The 18167-nt window shown below is 39.0% G+C and overlaps 1 protein-coding gene across 6 annotated transcripts in view; it reads right to left on the minus strand.

Annotated features, from left to right (window-relative positions):
• Positions 1-18167, minus strand: part of LOC121518762 (unconventional myosin-XVIIIa-like) — a 104197-nt gene that overhangs the window by 33123 nt on the left and 52907 nt on the right. For all 6 annotated transcript variants that reach the window (XM_041801342.1, XM_041801341.1, XM_041801339.1 and 3 more), the window contains 9 exons: positions 5953-6096; positions 5682-5771; positions 5455-5574; positions 5233-5350; positions 4007-4134; positions 3691-3845; positions 2790-2913; positions 2451-2651; positions 2015-2125 (listed from right to left, as the gene is read on the minus strand). In XM_041801342.1, the coding sequence (XP_041657276.1) occupies positions 2015-2125; positions 2451-2651; positions 2790-2913; positions 3691-3845; positions 4007-4134; positions 5233-5350; positions 5455-5574; positions 5682-5771; positions 5953-6096 (1191 nt within the window). The remainder of the gene's footprint in view (positions 1-2014; positions 2126-2450; positions 2652-2789; positions 2914-3690; positions 3846-4006; positions 4135-5232; positions 5351-5454; positions 5575-5681; positions 5772-5952; positions 6097-18167) is intronic.

Below are 18167 nucleotides of genomic sequence, written 5' to 3' on the forward strand. Positions count from 1 at the left end.
ATTTTCATGACATCTGGGAGCGGGAGGGTGGTCCTTTGATATTTCAAGAATTTTCATGGAACTTTCTGAGAATTGTTTGGATCTTTCTGTCATTTTATGGAATTTTGGGGAATGTACTTGTATATTTTTTGGAATGTGCCTCGAAATTTTAAAGGGGAATTGCTTGAAATTTTTATGGAATTGACATAGTATTTTTGGGAGAAAGTTCTGAAATGTTTAGGCTTTATGATAAAGTCTCAATGAAACATTTGGGGACTACTTAAAGAAAAGTTTGGGTACTTTTTATGGGAATGTTCTTCAAACATTATTTAAGGATTTTTACTCAAAATTTGGATAATTTCTTTAAAAAATTACTAAATTTGTGTGGATTTTGGAGAGGAAACTTTCCAAGAAATTCCTATTCAAAGACAAGGCTGATGTTTTAACTTATTAGGTTCTACTCCCAAATAAGTGGGAGAAACTTTAAATTAATTCCAAACAAAAGCAAAGGTTTCAGGAGGTTTAAATTTGCTGAAAAGCGCCATCAGAAGTCAGAGAAGTGAGCTCTAAGCAGCAGAGTGTGTGTCTCCTCCCGCTGCATCTATGTGGTGACGCTGCTGCTGCCACTACACCAGTATGAAGCTTCAGGTTCAGGATGCCAGGTTACACGAGGCTTGCTGAGTGGATTCCAGCTGTAAGTGACACCACACCCCAGTGCTCACTAATAAAAGGTCCATTTATGGTACAGACGTGCCAGTTGTTTATATAACAGCTTCAGTGTGTGCTGTGGCTCGACAGTCACAGCAGATTGACCCTGTAAGCATTTATTTAATCATCAGTTGCACTTACAGGGGCCTGGTCATGTTGGCTTAACATAACTTTGAATGTTATTAAAAATGGTTTATGACATGTAAAGAACACATGGGCAGGATTATTTGTAAAGTTGATGAAGAAACAAGTCGCTCAGTCAGCCTGCTCTGTCTCTTCTTATCCTCCTCCTCCCTCTGTGTCAGCTATCAGAGCCGCTGTCAGACAGCGACAAAGTGAGATATTTGAAATAGGAGTATGACATGAAGACCAAATTAAAAAATGTATATATATTTTATTTGATTTAACTGTATAAAAGGTACACTAAAGGCACTTCATTTATCTGTGAAACATTTAGCTACTGGCACATTTAGCTAGTAACACGGATGAAATTCAAGGATGTATTGATAGCTCAGCAGAGCAAATTTCAAAAATCAAATTTAAGACATTTAAGACCTTTTCAACATCCGAACCGAGAAAAACAAATGCAACTTTGTATGGCGTAAACAGTCAAAAATAAAAGGCATATGAGATTTCCTTGGTATAACAGACCAGGTCTGATTTTCTGAATTGATTAACTATTCAAGAAATTTCAAATGGTACAGGCAGAAGACATTGTTTGGTCATTAATGCTCAGATTTTAAGATTTTTTTTTACACATTTATGCCTCTATTCTATTAAAATGTCATTTACTGATATTTATCATAACACATTTTAGCAGGTGTGCTGAGCTGATTCTAAGCAATTTAACAATCTAAAGCCATAACATTTTTTGTCTGGGAAAACCTGTTAAAATAAGGGTGGACTGCATAGATTTATAAGATTGCAACAATGGTAGGCTAGTGTTTTTCAACAGTGTAGACTGTATTTGATCACAGGGATCCAGATAAAACCACAGAAAGGTCTGGAGTCCTCCCCAAGGAAATTAAGAAAAGCCAATTATTTGTACATATTTTGGTGTATGCTGCTTTTTAATGAACACACCAGTTTTGTAAGGGATATGAGGACACACTTTTGAAAGGAACATAGTTTTAAAGATCAGTTCAAAGATGAGCTGTAAACAGATTCAACTTTGACACGTTTCACACCTTGAAGAAAATATACCTGTGTGTCTTACTGCTGCCTCAACCAGGTCTGATTAATTGTATGTTCAAGGCAGAGATGCGTAAGGATAAGTAGGACCTATAGGATAAATCTGGACATATGTAAGGGTAGGAGCAGCACTGACCTTCTTACTACAGGATCGCCTAATCTCCTCCACTTCTTCATCCTTGCTCTCAATCTCTTTAGAGTGGGTCTGCCGCTGCCTCTCCATCTCCATCTCAAGCCGTAGCTTAGCCTGAGTATATGAAGAGGATACACATGTAAAAACATCAAATTTATCATATGCACAAGCACAGAATTTTAATAAACAGAAAACTGAAAAATGGGATTGCTGAAAAAACAGGAAACAAGCTGCTGTAAAACCATTTCTTGCACAAGGGAATGAAATATTATTATGCTGTTCAAGGATTTTATCATACAACAGGGGTATTATTTGTTTTGTTCAGGACTCAGAACTGCAGTTCTGAGTTTTTAACATTGAATAGTGTGGTATTTGCAGCTTTTAGCTCCTGTTTTCCACACTAGTATGAAAAAGCGCAACAGCAACATCTGTTCTGTACCTGTTCCAGCATCTGTATGGTTCCAGCCTGTTCATCCAGCTCCTCCTCCTGGTCTTTCACCTTGGCCTCCAGGTCGCGGAGCTGCTTCTTGATCTTGGCCAGCGAGGCTTCATCCTTCGACTCCTGGGACGACAGATCCTGTAGCTCTGCCTCCAGCTGCTGCACCTTCATATTCACGCCACACAATTCACTGTCCTTGTCCTGGGGGTGAAAAAGGCAAAGTACAGTGCACATCTGGACCAGCCCCGTTATGTCAAGATAGAGCAGAGAGCAGACAAGCAGTCCCCATGAGAGAGGACATCAGAGCGTGTGTGACGTAAGTAGTGTAAAGTAGCTTACCTGAAGCTGCTGGCGGAGGTTAAAGATTTCACCGGTCATTATGTCTTTCTCTCGAGCCAGCTTCTCCCTCTGGCTTCTTTCTCTTTGTACCTCCGCCTGACTCTGGTTCTGCTCCAGGTCAAATCTGGTTCACACACACACACACACACACACACACACAGAGGTCAGGACAATCACAGAGTTGATTACATAAGACAAGAGTTTTAAGGGTAAGCTGTAAGTAATGTGAAGTATAAGGAATGTGTGCAAATCTGCATCAACCTGATGTTATATGACATGTCATTACAAAACAGGTAAATGGAGTCTTTATTATCTTATTATTTGTAAAAAATATCTGGGCATAAGTTCTCTTATTTTGCAGATTTTTAGGTTAGGAGTTCATTCTCTATACGAGCCAATCATCAGTTCAGCACTTCCTCCATTTTATCCTCCACTTTTATCTGTTCCCATTAGCCATCAATTTACTATTGGGGATGTAATAATGAGCAAAATGTTTTCTTCAATTGTCCCGGGCAGAAACACTTATGGTTAGTGAACTTAACAGCTAAGTGTTTCATGCTGTCAGCTCGCTGTAATTCCCTGTTTTTCTTTCTGAAGCGCAGCTGAAAATAATTTCACCCACAGAGCATCTTCAATTAGCCACAGGGGAGAGATCACATTCTGCCACAGCGATCGCTTCTCGAGTGCTTAAAGTCTGAGTCATTTTCTCGGCTAATGCAATTCCACAGATTACAGAACATCTCAGTCACTATCTGAATTAAAGAAAATGTTAGTGTTCCTCTGAATGGGTCTGAGTGTGTGCAGGCCAGGCCTTCTGAGAAGGAAGGAGCAGTATGTTCTCAGTCATGTTTTAGAAAAATAGACTAATAAAGAGGGAGAAAGACGGTTGAAAAAAACTGACTTCCTCTGCTTCTTCTCCAAGTCATGGTTGCGGCTCTGCAGGCCCTCCAGGTGCAGCTTGGTGTCCTGCAGCTCTGCCGTCAGTTTCTGGCACTTCTTCTTCAGCTGCTGCACAGAGCGCTGCACATCCTCATTATCTGTCTGCAAGTCAGCCAGCTGCAGTGCACACAAACAAACATTTATGTGACTCTTTTAATGCAGCTTATTGTATGTCTTTGTTATTTCACATACTATACTCTGAAGTGGCCACAAGTGTGTGGTTACCAAATGTTAAATAGAAACTTTATTCGTGCAATGACTTTTAAAAAGTTTCTTGCCCTTCTCTCCAGATGTCTTTTGCTCTGCTGCTCTGTCTCCAGCTTGTCATCAAACTCCTGCTGGAGTTTCTTTTTTGTGAAGTCCATTTCACGAATGGCTCGGTTGTATTTTATCCGCCACTCGCCTCCTGGAGGAAAGACAAACAATTCAGAAAATGTCCGAGTGACATTTGGAAGTCTCCCGCCTCTAATAACAGCCTTGCAGGGGTGTACAGCCGGAAAGGCTCAAAAGCTCAGACATGATGGATGCTGTGGATTAAGGAGTGCACTGTACTGGCTTCGATGGTTATCACGCTTAAGACCCGAAATAATAAAATCTTTCAGGAAATAAAACTTCTTTCATCAAATCCCGACCTTATGGGGTCAAAAAATATGACAAAGGAGTCTTCATGCCTCGGCTCTAATCTTGGATAAACCTATGGTAAGAATTCAGAGCACAGCACAATAGTAGTTAGAGAAGGGCATATCTAAGTGGCACTTTCCACAGTTCTTAGCCGACCCTAATTCTGGAGCTGTCAGGGGCTATCAGAAGTATAACAGCGGCCGGCAGACATTCAGGTTCAGGTTCATTTCCAAGCCTTATCATTTTAGAGGCTGTCCATTTCTCCTTCACATACCAACACTGGCTCCTCCATCAGTGCTGCTCATTAGCATATATATAGCATAATGACAACTTGCAGGGCCACCGGCTCTGATCCCAACGATTATTTTCTCATTCATCTAAGAATTCTGATATGCTCTGTAATGGCTTGTCTGCTGAGCTGGGTTGAAGTGGGGGGAGGAGGGGAAAATAAAAGAAGTCTTACAGACAATATGCTCTCATCGGGAGGTCCCTCTCTCAGCAGGTGGGGACCAATTGGCAACAGGCATTAGCTGTATGCCTAGGAGCGAACATCATAATCCCCTAGCGGTAAATCCCAAACTTGGAAAATATACTTAATAGCATTATGCAAGATGTGACCAAGTCTCAATGCCATGTCTCCTGCTGGAGCAGCCGAACAAAGCCACTAATTCCCGCAGCTACAATTAGTGTGAGAGAGATTTTTCAGACTGTGCACAAAATGCTGGTATGAGCACTTCAGGAAATTATGCCTTTAACATAAGCTGACATGGCCAGTCGGCAGGCCTAGGCATTGGGCTACCCAGTGTCATTAATTAAATAGGCAATTGAGACTCATATTTCTAGTTTGGAAATAAATACATGGTGGGTTTTTACTTCAACTAACCAGTGTCGCTGTCATCATCATCCATCTCTCCATTGAGCTCAGATGTTTTCATGAGCCGAGCCTCCATCACCTCCATCTCCTGGGACTCCAGCTGCTTCTTCATGGCATCAAACTTAGCCTGGATCACACAGATTCACACATCAATCAAAAAGGAAATTTTCAGTCACATCAAAATAAAAAAGGAAAAGAAATTCTGATGTAAAGCGTTTTAATATTATGTGCCTGAAGGTCCTTCATGTCCTTCTCCAGGCGGAGCCTCTCTGAAGTCTCTGTCTCGAGCAGCTGGGACGCTGACTCACTCGTGCTTCTCTCATCGGCCAGCTCTGCCAGCAAGTCTGCAATCTGGACCCAAAGAGACAAACAAGTGTAAGAATATTGAACTCTAACAGCACAAAAAAATATACAGCAACCATCTTCCCAGCACGCATTGTCACGGTAAAGAGACCCACCCTGCTCTCCAATCGATCAGTGTTCAGTCTCAGCTCATTTCGCTCTTTTTCCACCCTCTCTAGCTTCAATTTCTGCTGCTGGATCTCCTCCTAGAGCACAGAAAATAGATTTATAGGTTACATGTGATACAAGGTAAAGCTGTGATACAAGAAAAAGCAAAGCCAAACAACACTAAACAAGTGTCATGCTGCAGTTGGAGGAATTGGGATTTGAAGAAGGATAACAGGCGGTCCAAATGTGAGGAATCCATAAACAGAGAGGTGTGCTCACATCTTTGTTTCGCATCTGCTCCTCGCTGAGTTGGACCTTTATGAGGGGCTGGACTGTGGTGAAGAGCTTCCACCATGGCCAGTCTTTCACGCCACGGTTCTTCTTGATGTTTTTCTGGATGCAGCGGATAGCGAGATCCTGAATCTGAGGAAAAACACAGGGAGGAAGTCACCAAAGGAGGATAGGGAAGTCCATGTTTGTGGGAAGTGTAAACAGATGGATAGCACACAGAGCTCCACTAGGTCACAGGTACCATATGAAACATGAAACAAAAAACAGCTCAGAGTTAGAAGCTCAGGACAGGATTGTGACCCCTAATGAACCACCCAAAGTCAAATATCCCAACTTTGTTAACCACCCTGTATAGGAACAGAGTTCTTACACTGGCATGATTTTAAATGCTATACATATGTGGAGGTTTATGAGCAGCTGTGCAGAGGAAGGGTACAAGATCTGCAAATATACAAGCCACTGAACTGCAACAGCACAGATGTACTTTTAAAACTAAGGTGACACTCTGTGGCTCAGATCAGACAAAATACAAGGCTTTAAAAATAATCTCCTTGCAGCAGACATATAAAATTTGGTTTTATTGTGTCTACAGTTCCATAAAAACCTTAAATACCACCATCATATTTCAATATCTGACTTCCTATTTTTCGAAAACAAAAAATATCTATACTTATCATAACAACTCTACCTGTTACTGATGAATACTTACAAGATGCTGAAGATATTATTACATCATCTAATTATTTAATGCTATTTCCGTTATCTAGTTTGTCTGATCAGCATGTCGTGTCACTTCATACTGCAACGAATGCTCACACTGCATCCCTTGAAATATATTTATCTGCTCATTATATTTCAAACGCTCCTTGTAAATACTAAAGCATCCAGTTCTTTCATAGCCCAATAGTTTTGCCTCCACATTCACACAAGTTGCAATTACAAACCCAGATATAAATATTATTAATGGCAACCATCTCCACTTTAAGGTAGGTAAGGTAAGGTAAGGTAAGGTAAGGTAAGGTAAGGTAAAATGTATTATCTCCGAGGGGCAATTTGTTTTACAGCCAAAAATGTACAAAGGCTATCAAACATGCAGATGTTTGCCACTACAGTTTAAAGGGACAGATCAAGCTATCAGTGTGGCCTTGTCATCTACCTTTTGCTTGTTCCTTACCCATCTTGATGCAAGCAACAAGGGGGGGTTTAGCTGTACCGAAAGCAGGTAGCAATGGCTGGCACATATGTAGCATTTAGCTCATGGAGCTATAGCAGTTCTATCAGAACTGAATCACATTTTTTTCCACAAATAGCAAAGAACAGCACTTAAAGATCTTAATGACAGAAGAGATGTTTTCACTCTACTCCAAACCTGCTTTGGCATGAGTTTGCAATGGCTGCTGGTGGCGCAATTAGCTTGGATATAGCTTTAGTGTAGTGGTGGTTTTATAAGAAATGGACAATATTGCTTTTATAAATTATGGCAATGCTAGCCTCTTGAGCTCAGAATACAACTGGAGCTCCTTGTGTTTACTACAGGATTTTGTCTTGTTGTTCTGATTGGCCAGTAGTGAATGTGGAAGACAGAATGTTTGTCCAATCTCCCTCTGGGAATTTTTTTCAAAGATTTGCACCTTATGAAACACTTTTTTGGGAGCTTTCTACGAATGTAAACTATATCTTTATATATATTTACCTGGGCTGTTTCATATATCCATGCATCGGGTATATGAAACAGTCCAGGTTAACATTCATATGCACCTGAGTAAACATATCATAGCTTGTTTAACCTCTTTTTTGTTTGTTTTTTTCCAGGTATTTCATGAAATTAGGAAAAAATGTTTTCCATCATCAGTTTTCCCCAGCTTGATTATTTGATTTTATTTGGCACTCTTTAATGCAGCAGAACTGTTCTCCTATATTGTTTTCATTTTCAGCTATTAAAAAGGGGGACTGTGTACAATCATTTAAAGATGGTACCCGCAGCCAGGCATGCAACATGGCATGGCGTAACTTGAAAATCTTTATAGGAAAAATGGTCCAAAAGTCAGACTCTGCTGATACTGGTTTCAATTCAGCAGCATATCCAGTACTTGGTGTTAAATGCCAGCCACAACGTCTGGTTTTGCTAATGTGAAAGTACAAAAAAATGGTGGTTTGACGAGTGTTCATTCAGGACTGGCTCAAAAGCCAAAGTAGTGCCGTTAGGGCTCATATTAAATGGTGCATTTTACTGCAGAACAAATCATGTTTATATCCTTGCTTGATAAATGGCTCTGTTTTCAACAGCTTACTTTTTACTGGTATAAAAAATGCATGAGAGATCATTTTAATAACTATTGCTTATGTGAGGTATGGGAGTTATGCACAAATCTGCATAATAAGGGGAGTGGCTGACAGTTGGTCACATTTAAGCTCTTGAGGCTTTAGCCAAATCTCATCTCCATCTTGTTGCCTGTTCCTGGATGGGAAAAAAAGTTAGGTGAGAGAGCCAATATGGCCAATGCCATATTTTGACTTTGAAAAGCCCCTTTGGAAAAACAAGTCCCTGATACAACTAAGACTTTGTCCATGTTTTCTAAAGTCTTTGGTTAAATTCAGTATTTGAAAGTAGATTTTGAGTGCAAATGCAGAGTGTACTGCACATTATGAGAGGTAAAATTAAGCAAATTTTAATTTCTCAGTGGAATACATGCTTTATAAAAACTAATTTAGTGCCACCATATCATCCACAGCCTGAACAATATTTGAAAAACATTTCACTCCTCATTCTTGTGTTATATTGTCTATGTTTGGGCTAGGAGCGATCCCAGGACTTGCCAGCCTCCTCTGGAGAGTTTCTGCAGAGCGTGTTCCAAGGCTGGAAGCTAATTTTTGATTAATTAAATCAAACATGTTGGCAGCTAATTCCAAGTATTACACATTTTCCATGCTGCTTATGCATGAGGCTCTCTAGCAGCAGCAGCAGATTACGGGCAAACCCAATTAGAGCAACACAATTCTCAGCATCAGGTACATATCGCCCTGAAGGTACTCTCTATGACCAATTAGGATTTGTCACACAGTGAAAGCCATAACACAGAGCAAAATGCAGTAAATCTCTGATAGAAGATTTAAGCAGGTCTCACTTGTCATATTTAGTCAAAACTGAATAGAAACCAAACAAAAGATTAAACTGCATGAGCTCTGTGGAAAAGCAGTTTGGTATTCATATCACACTAACAGGGTGTGACAACTGTGAGACAGTGATGTGAATTAGGATTGTGAGCCAAAATTTAATGTGTTTTTAAATTCCCAACTCTCTTTTTTACATAAACAATAAGTAGATGTGCTGTTACTGTGTGCACATATGAAAGCATGTAGGCATGACATCTGAGTGCTGTGATACATGACTGAGAAAGCACCTGAAGTCACTTTGATCTGACGTTTGAAGCACATCACTCTGCAATCAGCTCTGGAACATAAAACGATGCCTCGCTTATTTAAAGCAGCTCTGACTTCATCTATGGTTCTCAATTGGTGGGTTGTGATCCTTAAGTGGGTCACAGAGCTGTTTTCAGTTGGTTGTGGATGTGTACCTGGAAAAAAATGCCACAAAAAGTCTCTGTTGTAGAACACAACAGAGACTTTTTGTCTTCAACAGTTGTCTCTGTTGAAGACATACATCTCCATATAGTTTACTTTGCTCTAATTTCCTGTTGTCCATCCATCCATTATCTACACTTCTTATCCTGTTTGAGGTCATGTGAGCTGGGGATAATCCCATCCGTCAATGAGTGAGAGGCCGGACTGGTTGCCAGTCAAAGAGACACATAGAGACAGAAAAGCAGTCACTTTGTGGTAATAACCACAATTCAGTTGTTTTCTCAAGAGTTCAACTCCCTCATCTCCTTTTCTTGTGATAGCAAAGCAGGTTTCCTTTGATTACAGTAATTCCTCAAGATCTCTAAAATATTACAGAAATTTTCTTTAGTCAAGAATACTCTTGTCTCACAATTATTATTTAATTGCAGAATGGATGTACAGTTTTACTTGACGGAGAAGGCTCTGCTCAAAAGATGATCAACTGGTAAGTGAGAAACCCCCATATGGATCGATAAATTCATGATTATACAATAAAATTAGTTAAGCAATTAATCCATCATAGTGTGAATCTGAATATGAGGGTGAAACAAGCTTTATGCTATAAGGAGGAGGCTGGGGTAGAGGAGGTTAGGCTTTACCAGCAGCAGCAGCGTGGTGCATCAGCATTAATGCAAGCATGGATTAGTGAGAAGTATGATGAACTGATGCATGAACTAACGCTGAGCTTCATGTTACGACAGGAAAATTGAGGAAAATAAAACGTATGCATGTATGATCCGACTGCTTACAAATTTGGTAAAATTGTTTGTTTTGCCTTGTCTCTTTTTTGGTTACCTTTTGTTCTATTTAAGGTCCAAACAGCACCATTTCTCTTCAAATAAATTTAAGTTGCTAAGTTTTACAGAAATTTGGGTTGTGATTTTTCATGATGTTGGTGGTGGTTCCAGAGGCAAGACCAGTTGAGAACCAGCGACCTATGGGATAATCACAGGCCTGCTGGTCCTGCTTGAGATGTTTCCTGTTTAATGCTCTTTTCTTTTTTTCTTACTTGTATTACTATTAACAGGAATCTGGAATTTCTGTATCAAAATATCTTTATAATATGTTATAGTATGACGGTAATTTTTCTAATCTGCAGTTATGGAAATGTTCTCATCAGCGTATAAGGAGATCCTCTAACTGGTGCCCTTGGTGGACAAAGATGCCAAACATTCTCCTTGCTTATCATTCCTGCACATTCTTAAGTGCTGGTTTCAAACAAATAAAAAGTAATCCTTCTTTGTTGAAATGCTTAACATGTAACTTACAATGAAACTGTAAGGTGATACATTCTGAACACAGCCCCTTGTGGGCTAAATGAACCATTTTGTGCCGTGCTCTGGTCAAAATTGAACATAGACCAAGCACCAGAAGAGGTTTTTATAACCAGATCTAAACATCCTCTCTCAGACCAGCTAGCTTTAATGTGCATCTCTTTCAAAAAGAAACAAACGCCTCCTCAACCCGCCCCTCTCCTCCCCATGGTGCTCTGATACAGGTTGAGCTGTGTGCTTCCATGGCTGTGGGTGGAGGTACCCGGTAAGGGGTAGGTTATACTGTAATTACTCCCATTATGACATCACAAGAAGCACAGATTCAAACAAACTGTCTGATTTCATGTTTCAGACACATGAGATAAAAAATCAGAGCACTGGGTTGGTTTATTTTTAATTTTGTGAGTTGGTTATTCTGGATAACCAAATTTATGCAGAGAATACTAAAAAGAGGGTTTGCAATACATCCCCTTTGAGCATGAAAATGTCATGTACAGTATTCATTACACAGGATATATTCCACATTCATCTGGAAAAATCTCCCATAAAAAGTGTTTGGTAAGTGCAGGACTTTTAAAAAAATTCTCAGAAGGTGAGTGAATGAGTATTCTGTTCATCATGTTCATTACAGGCCAATCAGAGTAACAAGAGAAAATGAGACCTTGATATTCAGGTGCTATCGTGGTTTATGATCAGTGGGGCTTGTGGGTGGAGAAGTGCAAAAACATCTCTGCCAAGAGAAGCTTTTAGTATGGGTCTTTGCTCTTGTTTTAATAAAAAATGCGGCTCAGTTTTGATAAATGTGCCCCTAATCCCTACACTGGTGGCAGCCATTGTATATACCTGCTCACAGTACAGCTAATCACCTCTCATAACTATCACAAAATAATTCCAAAGCAGGTATGAAAAGGAGCAAAATTCACTTTTTCTGTCATGAAAAGATTTCAATGCTGTTCTTTGCTCTTTATTTAATAAAAAATGTGGTCTAATTCTGATTGAATTCCTGCTACACTATTGCTACACCCATGCTAAATGCTACACCAGCGACAGCTATTGCTACCTCTCGTCTTCTCTTCAAATAATGCTGATTGGTTAAGTCCATTTCCAGACCCGGCACAGTAGTTTCAGACTGGAGCTTTGCAAGGTTTTGCCTTTTGAGAGACATGGAATCTGATCTATCAGTCTGCTTTGCAACATTAACACTTACTCACAGAAGGCATAACAGGCATATAAAAGAAGTGAAAAGTGTAGTTCAGTGAGTTCTTGCACTTAAACATATTTAAGGCAACATATTTTAGTGCAATCTAGAGAACTATGATTTAAGTGTAAAGGATTTATGGTAAAAAGTGATAAAGGAGAAATGCATTTTTCAACTGATGAAAAAGTATTGGTCATGAAAATATCTTAATAAATTATCAGTAACTGGTAGTAGCTGGTTTATACAGGGTCAAGGACCTCCTCTGGTGTTTGATCCATTTTATGTTTTGACCAAAGCATGGCACTAAGACCCCAAGGGACTGATTTATAAGGTAAAAAGGGGCATGATTTGTCACCATCAAAATAAAAAACAAAGGCATCATTACTGCATCATTACTTCCTTTTTTCCATCTGTGGCATTGCTCTTATGCTGTAGTTATACTGCCTCAGAAACTTGGATTGCATGACAGACCTGCTGACTAATATCATTACTGTGACATCTCAATTTTACAATAAAAATCATTCATACAATAGTAAACCTTGCTGTAAATTAGCATACTGTTTATGATGCAGTTGGCAGACTATACCAAGAGATTTACATGACACAAAAACAGATATGATCAACACCTTTAAAGTCAGGATTTCATAAAGTTTTCAATACTGAACAATGGGATTTTCTGTTTATAAAACAATAAGGAATCACCCATTATCCTGGGTCCATTTAAGAAATGATCAAACATTTCAGTGAGTAGTATATCAAAGAAAAGATTTGTTAAAATGATTAAGTAGACTACTGCTGCATAAAAGCTCATGTTTGCTCCTCTACACTGATTCCAATGCAAATAGCTGGGAAAACATTATTCTGGTTCCTGAAGGACAAAACTCCCAATGCGCTAAGTGCCTGCTGAGACAAAATAACATACTTTTAGAAATGTCAGGTTGTCCCCTAGAGGAGACAGCTGAAGGAGAGAAAAAAACAGTTTTGTCATTTAATGTCACATGAGCTTGGCACACTTTACAAGGTTAACATGCCAGCGAATATTAATCAAGAGAACCTGGGACTTTATATAACGTTCATCTATATCAACATCAAGTGTTTAAAGGCTTCACTTACCAGAATTCATCAGCAAAGCTTCCTGAAGCAAATTATCATGTAGTGTACTGTACTAGGGATGAATAGATACTTCAAACTGAGAAATGGAGCCCAATCAATTCTCACAAAAACAGGGTAACAGCAAGGGCTCAATTGAATGTTATTACATGATGATTATTCTCAAACTGAACAACAACATAGCTGGTAAATCTTCCACATGGGGAGATGAAAATCACTTAATAATCCACCACAGCTCGGCTTCTGTTTCATTACTCCGGGGTCGTCTAACTGAATCAGGAGTAACATAAAAAGAAAAAGATTTAAGAGGAGAAAGATGCCCTTCAGTTTATGATCGCTCAAAGAAGATATTCTTTATACAGCACATACCAGATGTAAAAACTAGCTGAAAAGAAAAAAATCCAGCATACTTTATCTGCTAAAGGGGTTTTATTTAGCTCTGCCCCTCACTTTTGATTTCTCTACATCTCAATCTCACACTTGACTGCAGACAGACACCTCCTAATGTTAGGAGTAGATTTAAACATTTTGTTTTAAGATTACGTCATGTTGAAGTCCATTAAAGTAAAACTTCTCTGACTTTATTTGACAAGTAAATTTTTTCATTATTGGATGGATTCAAGTTTGACGGTGCATTTTGGTATGTACTACAGCAGTGGAAAAATGCACTGAGCTGCCCCATAGCCCTGCATCACATAGGCCATATAGTCGGATAAGGCAGTATCAAACTGTTAATAATGCTAAGCCTTCCCAACATGTTCATACGTAGACAATATCACCACTAGGACTGCTCAACTATGGCAAAAATCATGGTTATTTTGATAAAAGATGGGATGACATTTGCACAGTGTTCTTCTCGTACCTTCTGCAATAGGTCATTTGCAACCACATGATCATGAAGGAGAGTTGGGGGTCAGGAAGTGGGGGCTATAAGGACTGAATGGGAATGGAGGAAAGATAGTACTTTAAGGCTCTAAATGTACCTCTGAGCTACACAATTTCTACATACATTGAGTACAATCCGTACAATCCCTAAACTTAAAAAAGTTTTTGTTTTTTTTTTGTATGTTTTTTTTCACAGCTTAGGCAATTTACCTGGCATAGAGGTGATCAATGTACTCAGTCCTGGAGCCTTTTTTAACACCTGCCTGCTGCCGTTTCACTTTGTTTTTATGCCTGAATGTTTCACTTCTTTCAGGACACAAAAGTAACTTAAGAAGACATAATCTTTTGATCACCACTTGCCCCCAAACAACAGTTCTCCGCTGCTGCGTTGTGTCATTTGTGCAAAGAACCTATAGTTTCTTTTAATTTACCAAACAGATACAAAGTGATATCAGAGTCATATGTAGAGGATCATTTGCTCGCCTTCTCATTTTCATTCTTGTTATACATAATTTACATTCTTGTTATACATAATTTACTTTTTATTGTTCTTTCATCAGGATTTTCTAGTTTTTGTCTATTATTTTTTCAAAGAAAAAGTATTTCTTATTATTTGATCTATTTCTAGGGGTTTTAAACAAGGCCTTTAGAGTTTCCTGCTCTTCCTGCACCTAAAACGTCTCTTGTTTTTTAAGTCTTATTGTCGTTTTATTAAATATGCACTGTGAGTATGATATAAAATAAAAATCACGCATCCAAGCCATCCATAAGCCTCTACACTAAATTATCCCTGACTCCTTTTAGCTGTCAATGTATTCATAATTACATGTTACATCCAAGCTTGCCAACCTAAACCCAGTTAAAGAGCGATAATGTCAGGATAAAATGTAAATAAAGTCTTATCTTTCTATTATGAATACATTTACAGGAGACAGGGGGCATATGGGGGCAGAGAGAAAAATTACCTCTATGCTAATGGGTTTTGTAATTGCCTGGTTGCCTAGCAATGTTGAAGGCTTCTCACTTTTGATTTCCTTTAAGTTCTTGCACATTATGCAGCATTAACCTGCTTTACTGTGTGACCAATAACCCTTTGAACTTAATAAAGAAAATACACTGGTCCTTTAGCTTTGCCAATTTGAACTCACATTCATTACTTACACTGTGATGGTAAAGAACTGTAATGACTGAGGGGAGCTGGAAGTCTGTCCAGGTATCAAAGAGGTCATATTGATGAATCTTAGTGCAAAAGTAAAGAATTTAATAATCTCACAGCCATCATGTGCTGGTGAATAAGATCCCCCTTTACTAATAGCATGTCGTACTGAAAGCAGAGCAGCCATGTTGATTCTGTTTCTGCCGTTTCATCAAGAGCCAGCTGAAGCGGCACATTCACTTAAACAGTAATCACAGAGAGCGAGAGCGACCGCAGGGCTCCATACATCACAAGAGGACGTGTATGAGGTCAAGAGAGATGGACCCATCACATGCTGGGAGAAAAATGGAAGCTAGGTAGAGCTGCTGGGTGTGTGAGTCAGCAGCATGTCTGATAAAGGCGGCTTTAAGAGGGGAACACTTTGAGAAAGCGCACGTGTCACTATCAAATATCGCCCTGAGGGAGCTGATTGGATAGATTACAGTAAGAAAGGGTGGTAGATTAACAGTACACATTTATAATTAGCTGAAGATAAACTGCAGGAATGGTTTGATCTACTCCAAGGGCAGAGCTCTAAAATTAGCTCTGAGCACTGAAGTCAAACTTCTGATGGACTCCAAGGCAACAAGGTTTCTAGAGCTGACATGTCATTCACCCACGTTACTGAAGACACAGGTAGGCAGTAAGAGCTGGTATTGATTTGGTTGCTTTTGAAAGGGTCAGCTGTATCCATGCATTTCTGAATTTGACAAATAAAAGTTAATCACTTTTTGGTCTTTTATTATGATGTTGATTTAGACAAATAATGATAGATAATTAAGCAACACCTATTGAGAGGAAGTGTAATTACACTGTGATGATTCAGTTGTTTTAAGTTACATTTATAAAGGCTGCATATGTCCTGAATCTTCTTTTGTTACTATATCTATAATGTTATTTGATAGACTGTTGTGTTTTCAGGTCTATTTTGTGGGTTTTTCCCTGTGTCACGTCCTTTTTTACTTTATTACGGTGCACGTTTCCCTCAGGTTTAAGCCTTCACTGTTTCCCCTCTCTCTGATGAGTCTTTTACATGTTTGATTGCCTTATGAAGTCTTGGTTTTCCTTCCCCTTTGTGTCAGTTTGTTGTCTCACCTTCCTGTCTTACTGTTTATATTTTTGTTACTCATGTTTTTCTTTTTTTTTTTGTTGGACAATGATGGACCTTTTAGTTGGGCTATATTTCTGGACTCAAGTGAAGTCAGCTATTAAGCTGCTGGTTTTTTTTGTGTGTGGGTTTCTTTCTTTTAAATTTCCTTTTAAATCTGTTTTTTTTTTGTTGTTTTTTTGGCACAGCTTTTGTTTAAACCACATGCTGATAACATAGCGTGTATTCAGACAATATTCAGACCCCCTCAACTTTTCAGTTTTGTAATGTTGCTGCCTCATACTACAGTCAAAAAAACATTTTTATTCTCATTAATCTACACTAAGTACCCCATTATGACAAAGTGAAAACAGGATTTTGAAAATGTTTGCAAATGTATTAAAAATAAAACAACTCAGAGGCAGGATTGGATTTGTAAAAAACTAAGTGAACTTCAAGTGAGCTTTCTTGTTTTGCATCCGTCTTACCAAGGCCCTTCACCCCCAACTGCTCAGTTTAGTCAAGCGCCCATCTCTTGGAAGAGATTCATGGTTGTGCCAAACTTCTTCCATTCGCTCTTGGGAACCTTCAGTGCAGCAGAAGATGTTTTTATAGCCTTCCCCAGGTCATCTCCTTGCAACAATCCTGTCTCTGAGCTCTGCAGGCCATTCCTTTGACCTTACGGCTTGGTTTTTGCTCTGATATACATTGTCAGCTCTGAAGCCTTCTATAGGTGAATGTCTTTCCAAATCATGTCAAAACAATTTATTTTCCACAGGTGGACTCCAATAAAGGTGCAGAAACATCTCAGCAAAGGTCCAGAGAAATTGGAGGAACCTGAGCTAATTTTCAAGTGTTTTTGCAAGGGGTCTGAATACTTGTGTCAATATGACATGATAGGGTGCTAAGAGAAGATTAATGAGAATAAACATGTTTTTTTTTTCAGCTGTAGCATCTCAGTTGTTTGTTGCCAAGTGGTCACCTTCAAAGTGGTAACGGATGTTTAGTCTTGCTTTATACAAAACTGTGTTGTTCAGGGCCATGACCACTGTTAGCACTACACCAACACCATACAAGAAGATGCAAACTAGTAAATATGGCAAGGGGGTGAAGAAACGTGATTCTCCTGGACTGTGAAATAGGAGGAGAAACTGATAGAGTTGTGGAGAGAGCAGAAAAAGGAAAAACGGACCACTGGTTTCTTTCTGTTTTAAGCCAAAAAGTTGTAGTTGTACATTCCAGATGATGGGAAATCATCTCGAGGGAATCTAGTTTGAGTAAGACAGTAAGTGGCCCAAGTCTTTGCCGAATCTCCATCTGCGATTTAAAAAGTTTTTCACACACTTCCTCTAGATGTGAGGGGGTGTCAGGCATTTGTCTCTTAAAATTCTTTTAAAAGTTTTTGGAAGTCTCTTTGGGTGTGGAAGGCATTACTGCCAAGTAACAAAGATTTTCCTGCTTATGTTACTTTAAAATCAACACTATGCAAGGATTTATAGTTTAATTCAAATATTTTCTGGGGAAATATTTCCATCTTCTCTAGTTAAAGTTTCTTACTGTTAACTGTGTAACATTGAAGCTACTAAGAGGGGTTTGGCTGGTAATGAAACCGTCTAAAACACAGACTGATGCATTTTTATTCTCTACAAAACTAAACAAGAGCATCAGGGAAAAGATTGACTCAATGGCTATTTTTATGTTTCTCTCACATCTGTTGAAACTCTGCAGAAACAGTGTTGATTTTTCAACTCCCAAAAATTAATTTTGAGTTGCATTAGGCATTTTAGTTAAAGATATATGAGCTCTTACACATTTTTAAGACAAGAGTGGCAA

The sequence above is a fragment of the Cheilinus undulatus genome, linkage group 12 (genome assembly GCF_018320785.1).
Source record: "Cheilinus undulatus linkage group 12, ASM1832078v1, whole genome shotgun sequence".
NCBI classification, from domain to species: Eukaryota; Metazoa; Chordata; class Actinopteri; order Labriformes; family Labridae; genus Cheilinus; species Cheilinus undulatus.